Source organism: Typopeltis vanoorti, chromosome 13 (assembly GCF_054136105.1).
Source record: "Typopeltis vanoorti isolate ZY-2024b chromosome 13, IOZ_Tvanoo_1.0, whole genome shotgun sequence".
NCBI classification, from domain to species: Eukaryota; Metazoa; Arthropoda; class Arachnida; order Uropygi; family Thelyphonidae; genus Typopeltis; species Typopeltis vanoorti.
Window position 1 is genome coordinate 111,659,947 of NC_143561.1, and position 19,625 is coordinate 111,679,571.

General features: G+C 35.1%; 1 protein-coding gene across 1 annotated transcript in view; it reads left to right on the forward strand.

Moving 5' to 3' along the window:
• LOC150100473 (uncharacterized) overlaps nucleotides 1-19,625 on the forward strand; it is a 230,207-nt gene that overhangs the window by 55,621 nt on the left and 154,961 nt on the right. The window contains exon 2 of the mRNA XM_090402661.1: nucleotides 15,000-15,053. Coding sequence (XP_090258787.1) covers nucleotides 15,000-15,053 — 54 coding nt within the window. The remainder of the gene's footprint in view (nucleotides 1-14,999; nucleotides 15,054-19,625) is intronic.

Consider the following 19,625-nt stretch of genomic DNA (forward strand, 5'->3'; position numbering starts at 1 on the left):
ACAGAACTAGAGCAGAGCAGAACAGAACAAACGGAGTAAAAATGCTTATGAAGGTCATCTTCATTTCATATGCATACTTAGATCAGAGATGCAAATCATATTCAGGTAAAATCGTACGTGCTTTCAACAGAATACGCATGGTGAAATTTGGGGATCAAATCTAAGTTGATACATCTAAGTTGATACACTCACTAGCATTACATAATCAAAAGCCATCATCATCATCAGTAGCTATTGTAGCCGTAGCTTGCAATGATATTCCTCTGTTTCAAGAAAACAACACTGAAATGACTTTTTACTAGGCCTAAACAGCAGCATTGTTTCTACCTGGAAATGACCAAAATTATTCTTTCACTGATGTTGTTCATTCATGTTTTTGAACACATCCCAGCAAATGCTAATTATAATGGAAGTTCATTCAATTCCCACTGAAATTTCTGAATATCTGTTCGGTTTGGCAAAGAATCTTACAAAATAATGTTAATAATCTTAATATAAATTCACTTGCTTTCTTTTAATTGTATGTTTCCATGTTCTTATACATATCTTCAAATGAAGGTGAGTTAGCCGGTCTCATACGGATGCCGAAGGATTTTTTGCCCAGAAAATCCAGCAAGTAGAACATAATTTATAGACAAAAGATATAGACATATGGCTAACTACCCTATTCTCGAATCACGGTTACGAAATCTAAGGATATTTGCAAAGTCGTGGGCACTGCACCTGAGTGCCTATTGTAATCACTTACTGGAATGTGGTAAAAGGGGTGTGCTTTGAACTCTTCGCTTAATGCTGGAGTACCTTTCGGATTTCATATTTCATTTACTTTTGCTGCATGAAGTAGCAAAGGGTGCAGCATACTGGAAAGGCATATTTTTCTAATCCCTGTTCAGTACCGTTCTTCAGATTAGTAGTAATTTTATCACTGCTCTCAGAGTAGCTGATGTTCTTCCCCAGAAATCCTGGATACTTCCTCATATGATCATAATGTTATTAAAATAATCCATCTCTCAGAGAAATGGCTTGTCCCTGAAGAACAGACTCACAGCGTTAGCTTAATCTGGTTTCTGACTTGATTCTACCTAATTTAACATACAGCAAATTTGAATCAAAAGAAGTTTTAACCCTCAACTGTACCAGCAGCTTTACTCATTTACGACGATACAATGCTTTGAAAGAAGTCAATGGACACCTCCATGAGCAAGATGAATGGTGTCATATAACGAGTCATGTCTTTGTAGACAGTATAAATTGGAGAGATGTGATGCTCACAAGTCAGTGCAACTAAGTCCGGGTGAAATGGTTGCAAGAAAGGAACTGACACAATTGAAAAAAGCCGTGATAGGATGCCATATTGCAGCATATTGTTGAAAATTTGGACCATTCCGGGTCAACAATCAGTGATACCATACTGAAATTGAAGTGCAGGAAGTCAACTGCAAGTGCTACCCTTAGTGGACGACCCACCACACTCACCAATAGTAACCGTAGGGTGCCGTGAAGGATAATATGTATAAAGGGCCATTCCATTCGTCGGCCGATCAAATCAAATCAGATCAAATATACGTTGAATGCGGAGTTTCGGGCATTGACTGGAACACGTATGTACACAAAAACATTCAGAACTGAGACTCGAAACATGGGTTTCCAGAGTAGGTCCGCAGTATGGAAGCCCCATATTACCGAACCAACATGCAGCCTCGTTTGCGTGGTACATTGAGACGAGGGTCTTGGAAAGCTATGTTATGGAATGATGAATCATACCGCACTCTTTACCCAGCAAATGGGCGGTGTGGATGTAGCGAATGCCCCCGTGAATGGATATGACCAGAGTGTGTAACCCCAGTTATGAAATTCATAGGTGCTGTTTGGTGGTAATATCATATTTTTCCCTAGTTTGGCCTCTGACTTCTGTTTGTAGTGCCACAAACTCCGAGAGGTATTTGAACTCTGGCATTTCTACGAAAGTGGCCATTGCATCTTTCAGCAAGACAACACATTGTGTCATAAGATTGCTGCTGTAACTGCTTGGATTTTAGATTTTGGACATGACTGGTCTCCACAGAACTCTGATCTGAACCCTACTGAACACTTGTTAGACGAACTTGAACGTCGGATGAGGTAAACGAACGTCGTTGCATGCCAAGAGGAAAAACGGTCGAAAATTCCCATTGATCTTTATCGTAGGCTTGTGTAGGCTTTATCGTCTGTCCGTAGGACTGCTGCAGTCATCGCAGCGAAAGGGTTTTTTTTCCTCGCACATGGTGTCCATTGACTTTCCCAAGCAGTGTATATCAGAAACGAACGTCACTGACCTTTCCCTTCCTAATGTTTCATTTTATAATTTTTTTCTGGGAATTATTTCAAATTCCCAATTTTAATGTAGTTCTTTTTTGTCTAGTGTTTTCACTTTCCTAATTTAAGTGGATTCATTTCCTACCTGTATTTTTAATGATAGCTGGACACTGATGGATTTTTTTTTTCATCTGAATAATCCCATTATTACAGCCCTTTCACTTTCTTTCATGATATAGAAAATCGATATTTGTATTACCTTTCCTAAAGCGCCTAAATTTCTCTCCTTTAGTAGCTTCTTTGTATTCTCTCATACCTTAACACTAAATTGTGTTCCTCAATTTAACTTTAGTCAGAAAATGGTTATGTAAATATTCTATTACTACTTTTCGAATTACTTGTTTTAAAGTGAATAATGAGACCCAACTTTCTGGATGGTAAGTTGCTCCCTCCTTAATCCTGTAGTTATTGCCGCCTTTATATAACAACTGTCTGTAGCGTTATGGATCGCATTCGAGTAAACGAGACTACCCTGTAAGAAGAAATACTTAAGCATTTATTACCACATGAAAGCAGCGTGCACTGCAAACAGTTTCAGTCCTTTAAGGCACTAGATTTAGATGTTCGTTTTGAAGAATACAAATCAAAGTAAATATTCATAAATGAAGAAAATGTGATATTAATCTGAACAAGCCAATAAGCATCAGTTTTCTACATCTCCTAACCAACTTTTTTTACATATGGTATTTAAATATACTGTGTGTGTGTGTGTGTGTGGGCGAGAGCTCAGGTTGACAATCATCTAGTGTTAGATGATTATCTACTAAAGTAGAGCCAAAAATTCATCACTGAAACACCATAATCCTCTCTATATCATACGAAAGTGACTTTCTTGGCATCTTTACGAGGTTGCCTTAATTATGTATATAAGGGATGCTGCTCTCGAGTCTTCTCTTGCCATGCGTTATTAATCAAGCAGTATGACGATTTATCACAGTTGCGTGCATGTAGTATGGTTCGCCATCTTTATGAAACAGTATTGTGAATATTTTCTCTTTTAATTTGTAGTCTTTTCTTCTAAGAGAAATCAAACGTTCCGTTTACATCAACAGAAACGATCTTTGTATTGTTCGAAATTTATCGAACAAAGTATTATCTTTTAACATAAATATACTTTTATCTAGAGACACCCATAAATCTTTATCCTAGAGATATGAAATGTCAAAAAATCTTTAATACTTTTAGAACATGGCAAAATTCCTTAGAATGTGAATGCAAGACAGGAAATAAAAACATACAAAACAAAATATTCAACTACATCATTCCAAACTCCGATAAACTATGATCGCTACCCTAACACTTTATAACAAGAAGCAGTGGCTCATCTAGATATAGCCTTATCTTTTTCCATAGCTGCATTCTGGAATTTTAGATATTCCTATTCCTCTTAACTCCCTGTTACAAACGAATAAATAAACCCTCTAATAAACTTGCATAACAAAGAACTATCCGAAACACGATATTCATAAATTATTATCATTATTATTTTAATAATAATAATGATAATAATTTAATGGATGTGGTCTTTAAGTAATCCAGTTAAAGGCCAAATGACTTTTAGCCTTTAACTGGATAACTAAGAACCATTTGAAAACAACCATTTTGTGGCATACAAATTTTGAATTAATCGTATGTAAAGATTTATTTCTTTTGCTGTTTGTTGTAAACTATGAATATCATGTTTCTTTATCCAACTTATATTGAAGTGTTTCTTGCATGTCAGCTCAATACATCCTTGTCTTTAGATTATCACTGTAGCCAGGGCGGGCGGAAGCGGGCATGCAGAGCATGCGGGCGCAGCTACGAAGGGGGCGCCACCGCCGGGGCATCGTTCATAAGTTCATTTTTAAAAAACATAATTTTTATCATGAAAACAAAAAATTCTTATAATGATCAATATTAAAATAAATAAGGCCGGATACACCGAATAAAAATTTTAAAAAAATTGTATATTGCTGCCTCTTTGATCAGCTGGCTGTTTACAATTTTGCATCGAGAGCAGGCTAAATGCTTGCCTACAGAATGTTGTGTCTACTGCAGTCTAACTAAAGTGAACGGTTTTTATGCACAGAAACGAATTTTCTTACAAATGATTTGTTGAGTTAACCAATCATATGGTACGCATCTCAGTAGGCTACTGACTGCAGCGCATTGCAGACTATTCTTTCGTCTCTGTGTCGTGTTGTGTAATAATTTCTTGTGGGTATAAAATAGAAACGGAATCAAAAATTATAAAAAAAGTTCTCCGGTGCACAACATCGTAAGCGTCATGCTGCGAAAGAAGCAGATGTTAATAAATTTGTTAAAATATTCTAATGCAGATTGTAACCAACTCGATACATCAGAAATCAGAGTTGAAGAACCGTGCACATCATCCAGTTTTCATGAAAGTACTATGGCAACTATTGAACAAGATACTTTAAATTATGTTTTTTGCTTTTGTTGCAAACCTTTCTCACCTACCAAATCAAGTAGTCTTGTAGAAGGTTATAACGATTGGAGAAATGTAAGTACAACTTTGCATAGACATGAGACTAGTTTAACTCACATGAAAAAATTATTAACATGGAAGGAAGTTGATAAAAATTTAAAAAACAAAACTACTATTGATTGCCAGACTCAATGGAAAAGAAACATTGGACGAGTGTTTTAGAACGCTTGATTGAAATTATAAAATTCCTTGGTAGCCAAAATTTAGCTTTTCTCGGATCATCTGATAAATTATATGGAAGGAATAAGGAATTTTTTTTAATTAGTCGAACTGTTTGCTAAGTTTGATCCGTTATGGAAAATCATGTTGAAAGGGCCCTACAACGAAACAATAGAGTACACTATTTGAGTAAATACAGTCAAAATGAAATATTGGAAACTTTAAGTAACGCAATCAGGGATACAATTTTATTATCAATTCGAAAATCTAAATATTATTCCATAGTTTTAGACTGCACACCTGACGCTAGTAAAACAGAACAAATGACCATTATTATTCGCTTTGTTTCCAGTGACAATGGAATTGTCAAGATCATGGAAAACCTTTTAGGTTTTGCAGATATATCAGATTCCACAGGACGTAGTTTATGTGCAACAATAATGGAACAGCTGGAAAAATGGAACATTCCCATTGAAGACATGTGAGGTCAAGGGTATGACAATGGGACAAATATGAAAGGGAAAAAATATGGGCTCCAAAATTTGCTTTTGAACAAAAATCCTCGAGCTTTTACGTGCCATGTGCTGCTCATACTCTAAATTTAATCATTAACGATGCAGCCAAAGTGAATGCAGATACAATTAGTTTCTTTGCAATTATTCAAGAAATATATAATTTCTTTTCATTCTCTTACAAACGTTGGGCAATCCTTTTCAAGTTCGTAAAAAATTAACATTGAAACAGCTATCAGAAACGCGATGGGAAAGTAAAATTAATGCAATCCGCCCTCTACGATATATCAGTTACGAGAAATTTACAATGCACTTTTTGGAATTTTAAATAATGAAAATTTTAATAAAGAAACTCAGCATGAAGCACAAACATTATGTGCTAAAATAAAGGACTACAAATTTATTTGCTCTTATAATTGGGCATGATTTACTTAACAGAATAAACCCTGTGAGTAAAATGCATTAAGACAAAAATATGAACATTACACTTGCTTTAGTATCTATCGAAAACTTAAAAATATTCTTACAAGAGTATCGATCAGACACAAATTTTAAAGAAGTTCGAAAAACGGCAAAAGAACTGAGTGAAGAGGTGGACGGGGAACAAGAATTTAAAACTGGTACCGAAGTTCGACGACGAAAGAAGACACGACAATTTGACTACGAGCATCATGACGAAACGCCACAATTGCAAGAAGATAAATTTAGAGTGAATGTGTTTTATACACTTCTAGATGTTGCAATGTGTTCGTTAATAGAACGTTTTGAACAACTAAAAACATATTATGATAATTTCAATTTCTTGTATAGATTACTACAAGTTAATAACGAAGATTAACGAAAAAATTGTGACGATTTAGAGATTCTCTTGAAGGACGGAGGCAATAAAGACGTAAATGCAATAGAACTATATGACGAGTTATGTGCTTTCCGGGATATTTTTCGGAAGGATAATTTAAATATTCAAAACTTTCCGATATTCTTAATTTTATTGTGTCCAATAATTTATCTTTCCCTAACTTTTCAATTGCTTTAAGAATACTATTATCTTTCCCTAACTTTTCAATTGCTTTAAGAATACTATTAACCTTACTTGTTAGTGTAGCGAGCGGTGAACGTTCCTTTTCCAAGTTGAAATTGATTAAAACCTACTTAAGAACAAGTATGTCACAAAAAAGGCTTGTTAGTTTGGCGTTAATAACTATTGAAAATGATATATGTGCGGAATTAGACGTTAAGACCATTATTTCTAATTTTGTGAATATGAAATCAAAAACCCTAAAATTTTAATTTTAAAAAAATTCAAGTATTTTTATGTAATTTAATTTATTTTCTGTTATTTTGTAAAGATGTTTTTTTGAATACTTATATTAAATGTTCTAATTATTTCTGAATTATTTCTTATTTTCTCATCTATCTTGAGTTTCTTTTATTTTCCTAAAAGATAGTTCCACTTATAAAAATTATTAAAAAATTTTTACAAGTTACTAAATTCTTAATAACTTGTAAAATGCAAGAATTTTTTAAACTTTAGTTCAAATAAATTTTAACTTTAATTAAAATTCATTTTAATTTTGTTAGCGATTCGGGTCGGTTAGAAGACTATAATCCCTGTATCATTATATTCAACGATTAAAGTGAAGTAGCTTTATCAAAAGTTGCTTTAACTTTTGAGAATTTTTTGAATATTTGGGTTTTTAACGATTATCCTGCCTAGTCAACACCCCCGGTTCGTTACATTTAGCGAACCAACGTGTAGCTGTACTGTCAAAATTTATTTAAGAAATTTCAAATAATTTAAATTTTTATTATCGTAAAAGAACCACACACGCCCGGATCGTTACAGGGGCGCTTAGATAGACATTGCATGCGGGCGGCAAACCCTAGCGCCGGCTCTGACTGTAGCTTTCAGTTCCTATACTAAATTGAACTCCAGTGAGCATTGTCAACCGTAAACTCTGATGCACGAACAATAAAGTGAGCTTCATCTTAACAAACCAACCATGCATTTAAAGCGGTATGTAGAAGTGATCAGATGAAGTGTAGAAATTAAAAATTTAATTTTTTAAAAAAATTATCATATCGTTATAATTTTAATTAAAATACCATCATTAATTGTAGAAGAATGATTATGAAACTTGATTTATTCCTTGGATTAATGGATAGGTAACTTAAATTCTAATTTAATCATTTAAAACTGTGTAGGTTTTTTAGGTATATTTAAATTAAAAATGGAAACGCACTGCAATAATGAAGAAAGCACTTTTTCGAAAATGGTTAAAATTGAATTTAAAACAATAACACGTGCTTTCCGAAGTCACGTAACATAAGAAAGACGTTGTAAAGAGCAAAAGCTAAAAGGTTAAACCATCCAGGGATCCCATTATGACATGTCGGTCTGTGTTTTGACATCTGTCGTCATCAGATGTCAAGGAAAGAAAAGGTGAGGAAAGATTCCAACGAATGAGCTGTACTACCTCATTTATATGAACAGCATCAGACAGTAATATGAACAGCATCAGACAGTAACGCTCCCATTGATCGATGGAGTATTATTCCATCCACAATCTATTTTGTTTAATTGCAGTTTGGAGAAATAAGGTACACTCTATGAGTGTTTCATGTAAAGTTTGTATCATTGACTGATTCTGATTAAGCACTGTTCAAATTCGCTTTTTTTTAAAGATCAATAATCAGTATGTAGTCTGGATGTCAGAAATATGTTACTGAGCTCGTGCCGCTGTTCACATCGGTAGGCTATCCTTAAGATATGCTTTCAGATGGTTTTTTTTTTGTGTGTGTGTGTGTGTCTTTTTAAAAAGATTTAGGAGGGAAATAACAGTCTCAGCAATGCTTTAGTAATCAAGTTCATGATTACTAAGTTAGCCTTACCATCAAACACAATGGTAAGGCTTACTTATCTACCGGTTTCGACTTCCTATTAAAGTACTTGGGGGGGGGGGGGGGGAGGTCATCCCCGAAAAATCTGAATAATCTAAGACATCGCTTTAGACCTCATTGAGCGATCATTTCGAAAATTATTAATATTCAAGAGTAAAATGTTGCATCATCATATTAAAATGCTGTGGATCAGAGAGAGGAGAGTTGTAGACTGTTCTTTCCTTGGTTCCGACGTATATTGTACTTGAAAAGAAATTTTCATAAACTTTATTTGCTTCTGCTTCAGTCTAAAACAAGAATATAATTTCTTGTCATATATAATACTTCGAAACCAAGCGGAAACAACTGTCTACAATGAAATAACAGATTTTTTTTTTTTTACATTGCTTGTTATAAAGTATAAGTGTATATATTTCCTAATACACTACTTGGAAAGAAGTCAATAGACATGGGCAAGGTGCATCGCGCCGTGTAAGGAGTCACGTGTCTGTAGCCGGTATAAACTGGAGGAATGTGATGCTTCCAAATTAGTGCAATGATCGGATGAAACAGCTGCGAGAAGGGAACTGATGAGGTTTGAAATAGGTTGAGATGGGATATCATGTTCCAAGCCTATCTGTTCGGGAATTTGTTGATAAATTGGATTATCCCAGGTCAACAATAAGTAATACCATACTGAGATGGAATCGCTGCGAAGTCAGTCGAGTACAAGTGCTACCAGTAGTGGACAACTCACCACACTCATCGAACATGACCATAGGGTGCTTCGAAGGATAATCGTTCGTCGGCTGACACATTGAATTCAGAGTTCCGAGCATCGAATGGAACACGAATCTGCGTAAAGACATTCAGAACCGGGCTCACAACATGGGTTTCAATGGTAGAACCGCAATATGCGAACCCTGACTTACCCGAATCAACATGCAGCATCGTCTTCAGTGGCGTAAAGAGCGTGAATGTGGAAACTTGGAAAGCTGTTATAGAGTGACGAATCACGCTATACCCTCTACCAAGCAGGTGGATGGGTGTGAGTGGTTAATGCTCCGTGAAAGACTCTTCGTAGCCCCAACTATGAAATTCGGAGGTGGCCGTGTGATCTATAGTTCCTGTTTTCCTCGGACCTCTGTTTGTGTTATGCCACGAACTTCGAGAGATACCTGAACATTCTGGAGAATGCAACGTTTCAACGGAGCTGACCATTGTCTTTTTCAACACGACAATTCATAAGGCTGCTACTGTAACTGCAAGATTTTTGTACATGAACATCACCAAACCTGACTGAACTCCACAGAGCCTTGACCTCAACCCGACTGAAGATATGTGGAATGAACTGGAGCATCCGGTGAGGTCAAGAAACGACCACCCCACAATAGTCAAGGACCCAATTACATGCCTACAGGAAGAACAGTCCAAAATTTCCAGTGATCGCTATCATACACTTGTGGAAAGTATGCCCTGTAGGATTTCTGCAGTCATCGCAGCGAAAGAAGTTTTACATTTTATTAAGGTGGGCGCCAAGGCTGTGTGTTCTTGGCACTATGGTGTCAGTTGACCTCTTTGCAAGAAGTGTATATATGTAGTTAATTTGCTTTCATATTTCCTTTTAATGATTTCGACTATATTTCGCCAGTACTGTTGTGCTTTATTGTCTTTGAGCTGTATTATACTTTCTTTTTTACTTTGGCTAGTAAAGGTTTAAATGTTTCTGGGTGACGAGTATGGTAAGTATTCTGTGATGACCTTTTTTTAATTATTTTTGTTTTCTTATATGGACCTGTGGTTTGGTGCTTAATTACATAGCAAAATTTTCTAGGATAATTTAACGTATTTCTTCAATCTGTTCGTATAAAAATTTTCTGTTCTGTGCCTTATTATGAATTGGCTTCCTTTCTGCTCTCTTTGTATCTTGGAGCAGCATGAATATTAGTTTGATTTTTAAGCCAAATGATCCTTTTTCTTTTTCTTTACTGCCAGTTTACATTCGTTATTAATCCATTTTATGCTATATTTTACTTTGAACTCTAATTGAGTTTTCTGTTGCTACTTTTATGTTATCTTTGATGCAATTCCAGTATCAAGTATTCATTCTCTTCCAGTTGCATATTTATTTTTAAATAAATTCTGTTTTAATTCACACTCACATTTTCTTCTCTCTTCTGTTTTATATGGTTTGTTAATATTGTATCTTTTCACACGTGCGGAAAACTGTTTATTTTAGCCATAAGAATAGTCGCTATCACACTCAGCTTCTCTGAAATTCTGGATGAAATTCTTGTCTTTTATGTTATGGTCTGTTTAATTTAACTTGTATCCTTCATCTGATTTCCATGTTTCTTTGTGCATATTCTTCCTCATAAATATAGTGTTGGTTATTATTAAATTTCTACATGAGAAAAATTTACCAATATTTCTCCGCTAATGCTTGTGTCTTAAATAAATATTGGAAGCCAAAATACATAAAAATATTGGAAGCCAAAAACCTTATGATTTTAAAACTCTAACATGTCGAAAAAATATATAAAGCTATAACACACATATTCTATGCACTCTGACTATAACATGGTATTTACATATACTCAAATATAGCAAATGACCTTCTCAGAAGAGAAATAATACAATATTGCAAGGTATTTTATAACTTCCAGTTCCAAAGAGGACATGATGTCACGTAAATAGGATCTGCTATTCGAAATTTGAATACGAGATTGCTAAAGCATTGCTGACGATACATTATTTTCGTTCCTGAAGTTTTTATGACAAGCAAAAAAAAACGAATCCTAGCAGAAAAATTCTAACAGGGATAGTCAACAACGAAAATTGATATCGAGTGTACTCTAAATGTTGCGACTTTCAACAAATCTAATTATGTCTATCAAACCAATTGCAATTAACACACACTCAACCTGCGATAAATGTCCATAGTCTTTATATAATTTTCCCAAATTGGCAATTAAGCAAAGCAACATATCACGCCATCCACTATCTATCAGCCAATCCAAACAATTCATTCACATAAGTAGGTAGTGCAGTTCACTGCTCATAAAAATTACTCTAATATCCAGTCTTCCTTAACATCCGATGATGACACATTAAACGTTATATAGGTGTTGCAACTTTTCGTCTGATAAAACTGAAGATGAGATTGTATTATCAACAATAGAAGTGAGGATTATTATGTTGGAAAACTCTTTCTGTTATGCAAAGTATGAAGAAAAAAAGGCCACTCTAGGATTGCCCATAAGTAAACCTCTTCGCTAGATATAGATGAATAGCTACAGTGCATTTACAGAAGTATGATTATATCGAATACTTCACATTAGATAATTAAGTATTATGATATGCTCTCTAATTAAATAATTAAGTATTATGATATGCTCTCTAATTAAAATTCTGAAAATTATGATAATAGAACGTTACCATACACTATACACAGTTACATTAATTCATGGATTGGTATGCTCTTGATGAATATAGAAACAATGCAACTGCAAAACTCACATCAGACATGGAAGAAAAGGGTCGGAGCAAGAAGATAGCTTCTGTCTGTCCTCACTATCGGAGATTGCCTTTTACAAGAAAGATTCAATACTTCTGCGTCGATCTAGTAAATATTTCATTCATTGTCTCATCAAAGAATTAAAAATAATATTTACAAATCATATTTTTCTAATAAAACTCTGCATCTGCTTTAAAACAGCAAAATCAGAACAGCATCTTTTCAATAATCTTTTTATATCAATAATTATTGATATAACTATCTAACTTTCCAACCTAACTCTGATTATTTTTCGGGCCTCTAAATGAATGTTTGTGGGCATTAGTACACTGGGTCAGCTTAGCAAATAGTTACTAGTGATGAACTGCAGGGAAACGAGAAATATATATATATATATCAAATGCCTTTAAATTGAGGTACACGCGTGTTGTCTCATTATTAAGTAATCACCTTTGTTAATTGTCTACCTTAAGATCCCCACATAATACTTATGAAATATTTGCACGTGCATTGCACCAAGCACGTGGTACTTTGTCGCACAAGCTGTTGTTTTCGGACAGTGAGAAGTTAGTGTCGTCAGTGAGATAAACGATGCAGCTGGTTGCTGATCGTGACGTGTTCAGGTGCTCTCTCCCTCTCTCTCTCTCGTGGGAGAAGCACCGCATCGAATGTATCTCGTGCCAGTGAGCGGTGACGCCACTAAGGATGTTAGTCGTCGCACGTGATTGATCGGCGCTCATTTCCAGCGAAACTCCGGATATGTTATGAAGGCGTATTTTGCTAGTAGAGTTGTGAAACGGACAAGAATAACTAAGAGAGAGAGAGAGAGATGGGTGTATATGTATGTTGGGGAAGAGAGAACCTTGTGCATGACGAAATCTTCTTACCAGAGGATTTATCGATCAGCTTATAAAAATATGCAGTAGAAACCATTTCAAAGCCACTGTCAAAACGTTAATTCAGAAGACTTATGATCTCAGAAACCCGAAATAGAATTTTCAGTGTTGCTGTAAAAGTATTGCGTATGAAATGTATTAACTTGGTTTTGTCAGTTTCTCTTATAACGATCTACTCAGATTCAAAATTAAGTTCTTAGAAATAATCGTGTCATTCTCGTATACACCGAAGGAAAGGTGGAGCAAGTTCTCCATGATATCATAACTGCAATCAGTATGAAAAGTATCTGTGTTTTCATTGAAATTTTACTGCAGTATAGTAGTAAATGCTACTACAATTTCTATGAAAATAAGGACTTTTTCATATTCACAATCGAAGTATAATCAATGTCAATTATACTGCTGTGGAATTAACATCCAGTCTTGGCTTTACATTAACTTTCCGTGTGGTCTCATCAATAAAGTTATGCAGCCCGCAGTGAGATTCACTGTTTTCAATGTAAGGAGGCTATTTATTTCATTGTTTTGGTTGGGATAATTTTTTTATTTGCACGACATTGTTAATTTTAACTGAAAAGTGTTGAGCGGTCAATATTTCTTTGACCAGCGCGACGAAATAAATTGAATGATTCGTGGTAGCGTCCATTACATATTGTCTCATATGCTAAATGTGGCAAACGCAATCATTAAATCAGTACAAAAATATCCTTGTAGAGATACAGACCGTGATATGAATTGTAATGGTATAAACTGTGCGATGGAGGCGGGGCACGAAATCAAGGGGAACCTATTCTCTATAAAGCATGTTCATGGCCTGGTTTCTGACATCTAGAACAAAAACTAATTTTGTCCCCTTTTAAATTAATTTCTTTTTCGGTAAGTGCTATTTTAATTTATGTAAGTAAACTGGTGCTTTTTAATTAAATTTTCAAAATTGGAGTCATTTTAATTCAGCTGCTAGTAAAAATTGCACTTGCCCTGCAGACATTGCGAAGTACGGAATGCGGCAAAGACTGAATTGAAATTCCCCCTCTACATATTTCAAAATTTAATATACTATAGAATATATAAACCAGCAGCTAGTAAAAATGATCAGCGCTATTTGCATAATATTATGGAACATTATTAAAGAACATCTCAATCCTTCATCATAGAAAACTTCCTTAATAGCTCAGTTGGTTAAAGTCACTGAGCATTTACTGCAAAGGATGCGCAGATATCGGCCACTGAATTAGAAACTTTTATTTAATATCGTGTTGGACCTCCTTGAGCCCGAATTCAAGCACATATGCGGTTTGGAATAGATTCCACAAGGTGCTGGATTGCATCTACAACATACCACTCGTTCACAGATACACCTTTAACTAGCTCAGATTTGAAGGAAGAGGACTTTGCTCCCGAACCTGTTTTTCTAACCTGTCCTACACATTCTTAATAGGGGTTTAGATTCTGGCTTTATGGTAGCTAGAAAAGATGGCAGAAGTCGCTGATGCCTGTTGAACCAATGCTGAACAGTTCTTGCGCAATGCACAGTAACATTGTCGTCCATGAAACAGTAGTTCACCTGCTGGATAAAAAGTTAACATTTCAGGTAGACTTCATCGTCAAAATTAATCAGATATTCCTTGAAGTACACCTGACCTTTCAGCAATATCAGGGGACCAGTTGTGTACCAACAAAATTTATCTCACACCATGATGCCACCTTCAAAACATTGAGTTGTGTTTACGAGGCTACCTGGGTTGGCTGCTTCATGGAGCTCCAGCTAACTCTTTGCTTATCGTCGGTACAGAACAAGGCGTACCGTGACACACAAAAATTAGTGGTTTCCGTATAGGCATGCGACTGCTAATACCGATCCTCTTCAATTGCCTGCGCATATTTCAGCGAGTTATGGATTGGGAACAGCCTTCATTGAATACCTCGGTCAATTGCTGTATATATAAAGTTCTGTTTGTCCGTACAAGCCCTCTCAGACGACGGCGATCTCGTTCCTGACAGTCTGTTTTAGGACCACAGTTACGCCTCAGAGACGAGCAATGTTTATTATTTTTCCGCTGATTAAACACCCGGCATATCTCACATTTTCAGAAACCAGTCAGCTCTGTGGAATGGTTTCTGAAAGGTAGATTATGTTGAAAAATAAAAATAATTTTGAAATTATTATAAATTCGTTTTTTCATTGTTAGGCCGAGAACTTTTCAAACCGCCCTCGTACATATCAGTTTCTAATCCAGCGGCAGGTATGTGTCGATTCGAATCCCGACTGATCATGGATGGGTATTAATGCAAGTAAGGGTGTTATTCAAAGCTCTCCTTGCACGTCACTGTATTGAGCTTTGTCATTTTAACACTTGCATTAAAAACACAACAGCGAAAAGTTTACTCAGTAACACTATGGCGTCTTGTTGTTGTAATATGACTTAAACGAAAGAGACGAATGATCGCTATAAAATGAAGTCTTGCGTCAAACGAAGCAGTATACACATGGGCGTCCGCAGAGGGTGGGGGGGGGGGAACGGGCCACTTGCCTCCAACCGGATCTACTTGTGAAAAAAAATTACATAAGTAAATAAAAATTTATTGATTTAATTATTTGTCTTCAAGTTTTGCCCTCCCCTGAAAAATTTTCTTCGGACGCCCATGAGTATACGTACTAATTTACTATGTGAATTCTACCTAGAAGAGGATGTAAAGGTAATGATGTGCCTGATCAAATGATCCCATTCATTTACCCAGCTTGGTTAGCTTATTGAATAGTGCATTTATCCAAACAGTAGGCTGTTGCTTATTACAGAAACAGCTCTTTTCTAGAGAACACACATGGAAATCCATGCCTCCGATAAACAGGGCAGTCTCACACCGGACGAAGAAAATCTACCATGTAAACAGATAAATCATGCCTATGGTGGATTCCAACCCAGCAGTCTGTATGGATGCACTATTCAATAAGCTAACCAGGACAGCTAAATGAACAGTGTCACTTGATCAGGATCAAGTGATCGTATTCAATTTTGTTAAGCACAAAACTTCATATGAATAATATGAATTTATTTCCGAAGTGTCCACATCACGAGATGATGATATTTTGGGAACGTGGGCGGTCTGTCACATACCACGAAAGAGTTATTGTTAATTATGAATTATAAAAATATGAATACATATTGAAATGTATAATGCAATTGAGAATGATTTGTTTTTACTTTCTTTTAATTTAATATGTGAGAGGGGTAAGGATTAGATAATTTCGAACGCAGTTCCAGAGACAAAACATGCTATTAATAGATCATTGTTAATCCTCTTTAAGCCACTTCACCTCCCAGCAGAGAGTGGGGAGGTCTCACAGCCAATCTGCTTCACAAAAACATTTTTTATCCACCTAGAAACTGTCTTAAGAAGCCATTCCATAGGGATATTCGAACTCCACAGTTTGTTAGTTCGAAAGCGGAGACGCTATCCACTTGGCGAACTTTACATCAGTATTTTAGAGTTTTGAGACCGAGAGCCGTATAACATTTGCAGCAGGAGTGCCGCCTTTAGAAGCAAATAGTGATGATCAGACCGGATTGATATTGTTTGGAATTTCAGCCTAAGCAATAAGGCTACATAAGGCTACAGTTTCTACATCTGTAACTAGTTATCGGAAGGAGTACTCGTCTTACCACTTGTGTGTCTCTCCCCAATAATTTCGTTTCTTCTGTGAAGGAGTTTTCATTTTAAACCAGGAGAAACGGTTTGGGTTTTAGATGCAATCTACACTGCTCTGATTCTTTTCTGTACCTTGATTTCATAATTAGGTTCTATTTCTTTCTGGATATTCTGTTTCTAAACTAAATACTTATTCTAGGTTTTTAAGCCCATTTTTTAAATAATAGGTACTGTATCTAGGTACAGTATACCATTATTTTTACTTGTTACTTGTGTAACAAGTAAATGTTACTTGAGTCTACTGTTTTTTTTTTGAGTTATTCTTTCAACTTCTCATATATATATATATATATATATATATATATATATGAGATAATATAATATATGAGATATATGTGATCTAAAAATCAACAGAAAAATCAAAAACTATGGCCTTTAAAGGACAAGATCCAGCAAGAACCAAAATAGTAATAGATAACAAGATCTTAGAACAGGTGAATTCATTTAACTACCTAGGATGTATGATCACATATGAAAATGAAAAAGATATAAACCTAAAAATTGCAAAATATCTAAAAATAGCAGGTGTAATTAACTCTATATTTAAACCAAACCTAGTTCAAAAACAAACCAGACTATAAGTACACAATACATTAGCCCTACCGGTCTTAATGTATGGAAGCGAAATCTGGACAATAAATCAAAAAGACAAACAAAGATTAACAACAGCAGAAATGAAGTTTATGAGGAAAACTGCAAAGTATACCCTATTTGATCACCAAAGAAATTATTAAGAAATTATGAAAGAATTAAACCAAGAACCAGTAATAGCAAAAATTAAAAAATATAAACATAAATGGATATAACACGTTCAAAGAATAAAAACAGAAAGGTTACCAAAACAAGTCTTAAAGTACAAGCCATTAGGAAAAAGAAAACCAGGACATCCTCTTTAACGATTCAACGATGACTTCTAAGGCCGGAACAGGCCATGCTAGGCCTAAATCCTTGATATGCATGATGATGATGATGATATACATATATATATATATATATATGTTCTATTTAAATAATAGGTATTCAACGATGACTTCTAAGGCCGGAACAGGCCATGCTAGGCCTAAATCCTTGATATGCATGATGATGATGATATACATATATATATATATATATATATATATATATATATATATATATATATATATATATATATATATATATATATATAAATTCAAGCATCCATCCATTTCAGGCATTTAGTAAGTGGGACGTTGTCACTCACGTGCAGGTAGTTGGAATAATGAGGCAAATGTCTCCACAGAAGGATCAAGGTTATATCTAAAAATAGCCAAGAATTCATCTTTAAGGAAATGTTTATAATACCAAAACATCTCGAAATAAACATGTCAAAAATAAAAAAAATAATAAAATAAATAAACATGTCAAAGATCCTTTGATTTATTCTCCTATATTTATACTAATTTTGTTATTTTTGATTGGTAGTGTCTTGATCTATTCTGTTTAAATTATTTTTTCTCAGGTGATAGATGATTTTCATCAGCAGATGTGAGCCTATGTTGTATAAGAAACCAAGTTGCTTTTAAATGACTACGATTTTGGTCTGTAGATCAGGAAACACAGGTTATCCAACCCCTATCTGGATAGGGGTTGGATAATAGCATGGCAACAATATGCTACCTACTGAAAACTATTCGTGATGACATTGAAATATTCAAATTACATCCTTTGTTTATATGGATTTATAGAATTATTTGCAGATAATGGCATACAGAAAGAGAGAGAGAGAAAATGTATTTTATTAATTAACTGAGTTACCGTGTAAAGTCGGTCTTCGTTGAGAAATGTTTTCTGGGTCGCTTAGGGTCAACATTTTAATTAATAAAGTGTATATTAATGATAGTAAGCCTACTTGATGTTAGTTATATAACAGAATCATCTCTTCTGCACACCGTGCTCCTCTTGTAAATTAAACATTAATTTTAAGAAATCTCATTGGGAGACTTTCAACGTAGTTTCCATTCTTTCTTACGGCGGTTGCTCAACGTTCGGGTTTATGACATCACTTTTCTTGTCCATCTTATGTGTATAGTAAATCGGGTTGCTTCAGCAGAAGTTCCTCAGCGATAGTGAAGCCTGGTCCATGATTTAAATAGTTATTTCGACTTTTGGAACAGATCAAAATCTTGAATGTTAATGTTAAAAGTGTATGGGAATGAAGACGAGTTTGTCTTCTATACTTTTCTAAGATCAGATATTCCTTGTGTGAATCACATAGGTCTCGCAGTGTCATGAACATGCACGATAATGGACCTGAGTTTCTTCTTTCTCAATTTTGAAGTCTTATTTTGCGCAATAGGAACACCAGAAAAAGAAAAGAGTACACGTGTTTTCCTTAAAGTCTGGCTTACAACTGATGCGAAAGTAGAAATCATTACATCGTTCTACTAGCCACGCATGCGTGGTATGCTGAACGTTCGAAATGATTCTCCAGTGTCCTTTTTATGAATCAAAATTCTTATTAAGCAATTCTTCTCTCTTCTAAGCATACGGGAAAGTATTGTAATTGGCACTGTTTTAGGATATCTCATCCCTTTCTCTCCTTCAAAAGTGCTATTTATGACATCTAATCCTTATCTAAACCTTAACGTGTCTTTGTCCATGTTGTTCATAATTAATTCAGTTTCCTTTATCTCAATGTCAATGAAATTTTATTCGCTTTCAGCTATCACACATACCAGTTTATGTCTTTTAAATGTCATTCGCTCTCAATCCATTGATCAACTTTACACACTATTTTATCCATCCTTATAGTTCTTATTCACTGTCAACTCAGTTGTCACTGTGGGTGGGTGTGTGTGTGTGTGTGTGTGTGTGTGTGTGTGTGTGTGTGTGTGTGTGTGTGTGTGTGCGTGCGTGCGTGCTTTATTCCATTCTTATCTTGGATTGCTATTTCTACTTGTCTCTAATATTTGAATTAAACGTGGTTACTTGTATTATTTTAAGTTATTTTTGCGAATAAATTTGAATTTACTTCCGTTTGTTTATTCAAATTTAATATCTCCGTGTTCATTCTCGTAGTTTTCTTTTGGCTGAAGTACGCTGTTTGAATTTTCTGATTATGTTAAAAACTAGTATTTCTCGCTTTA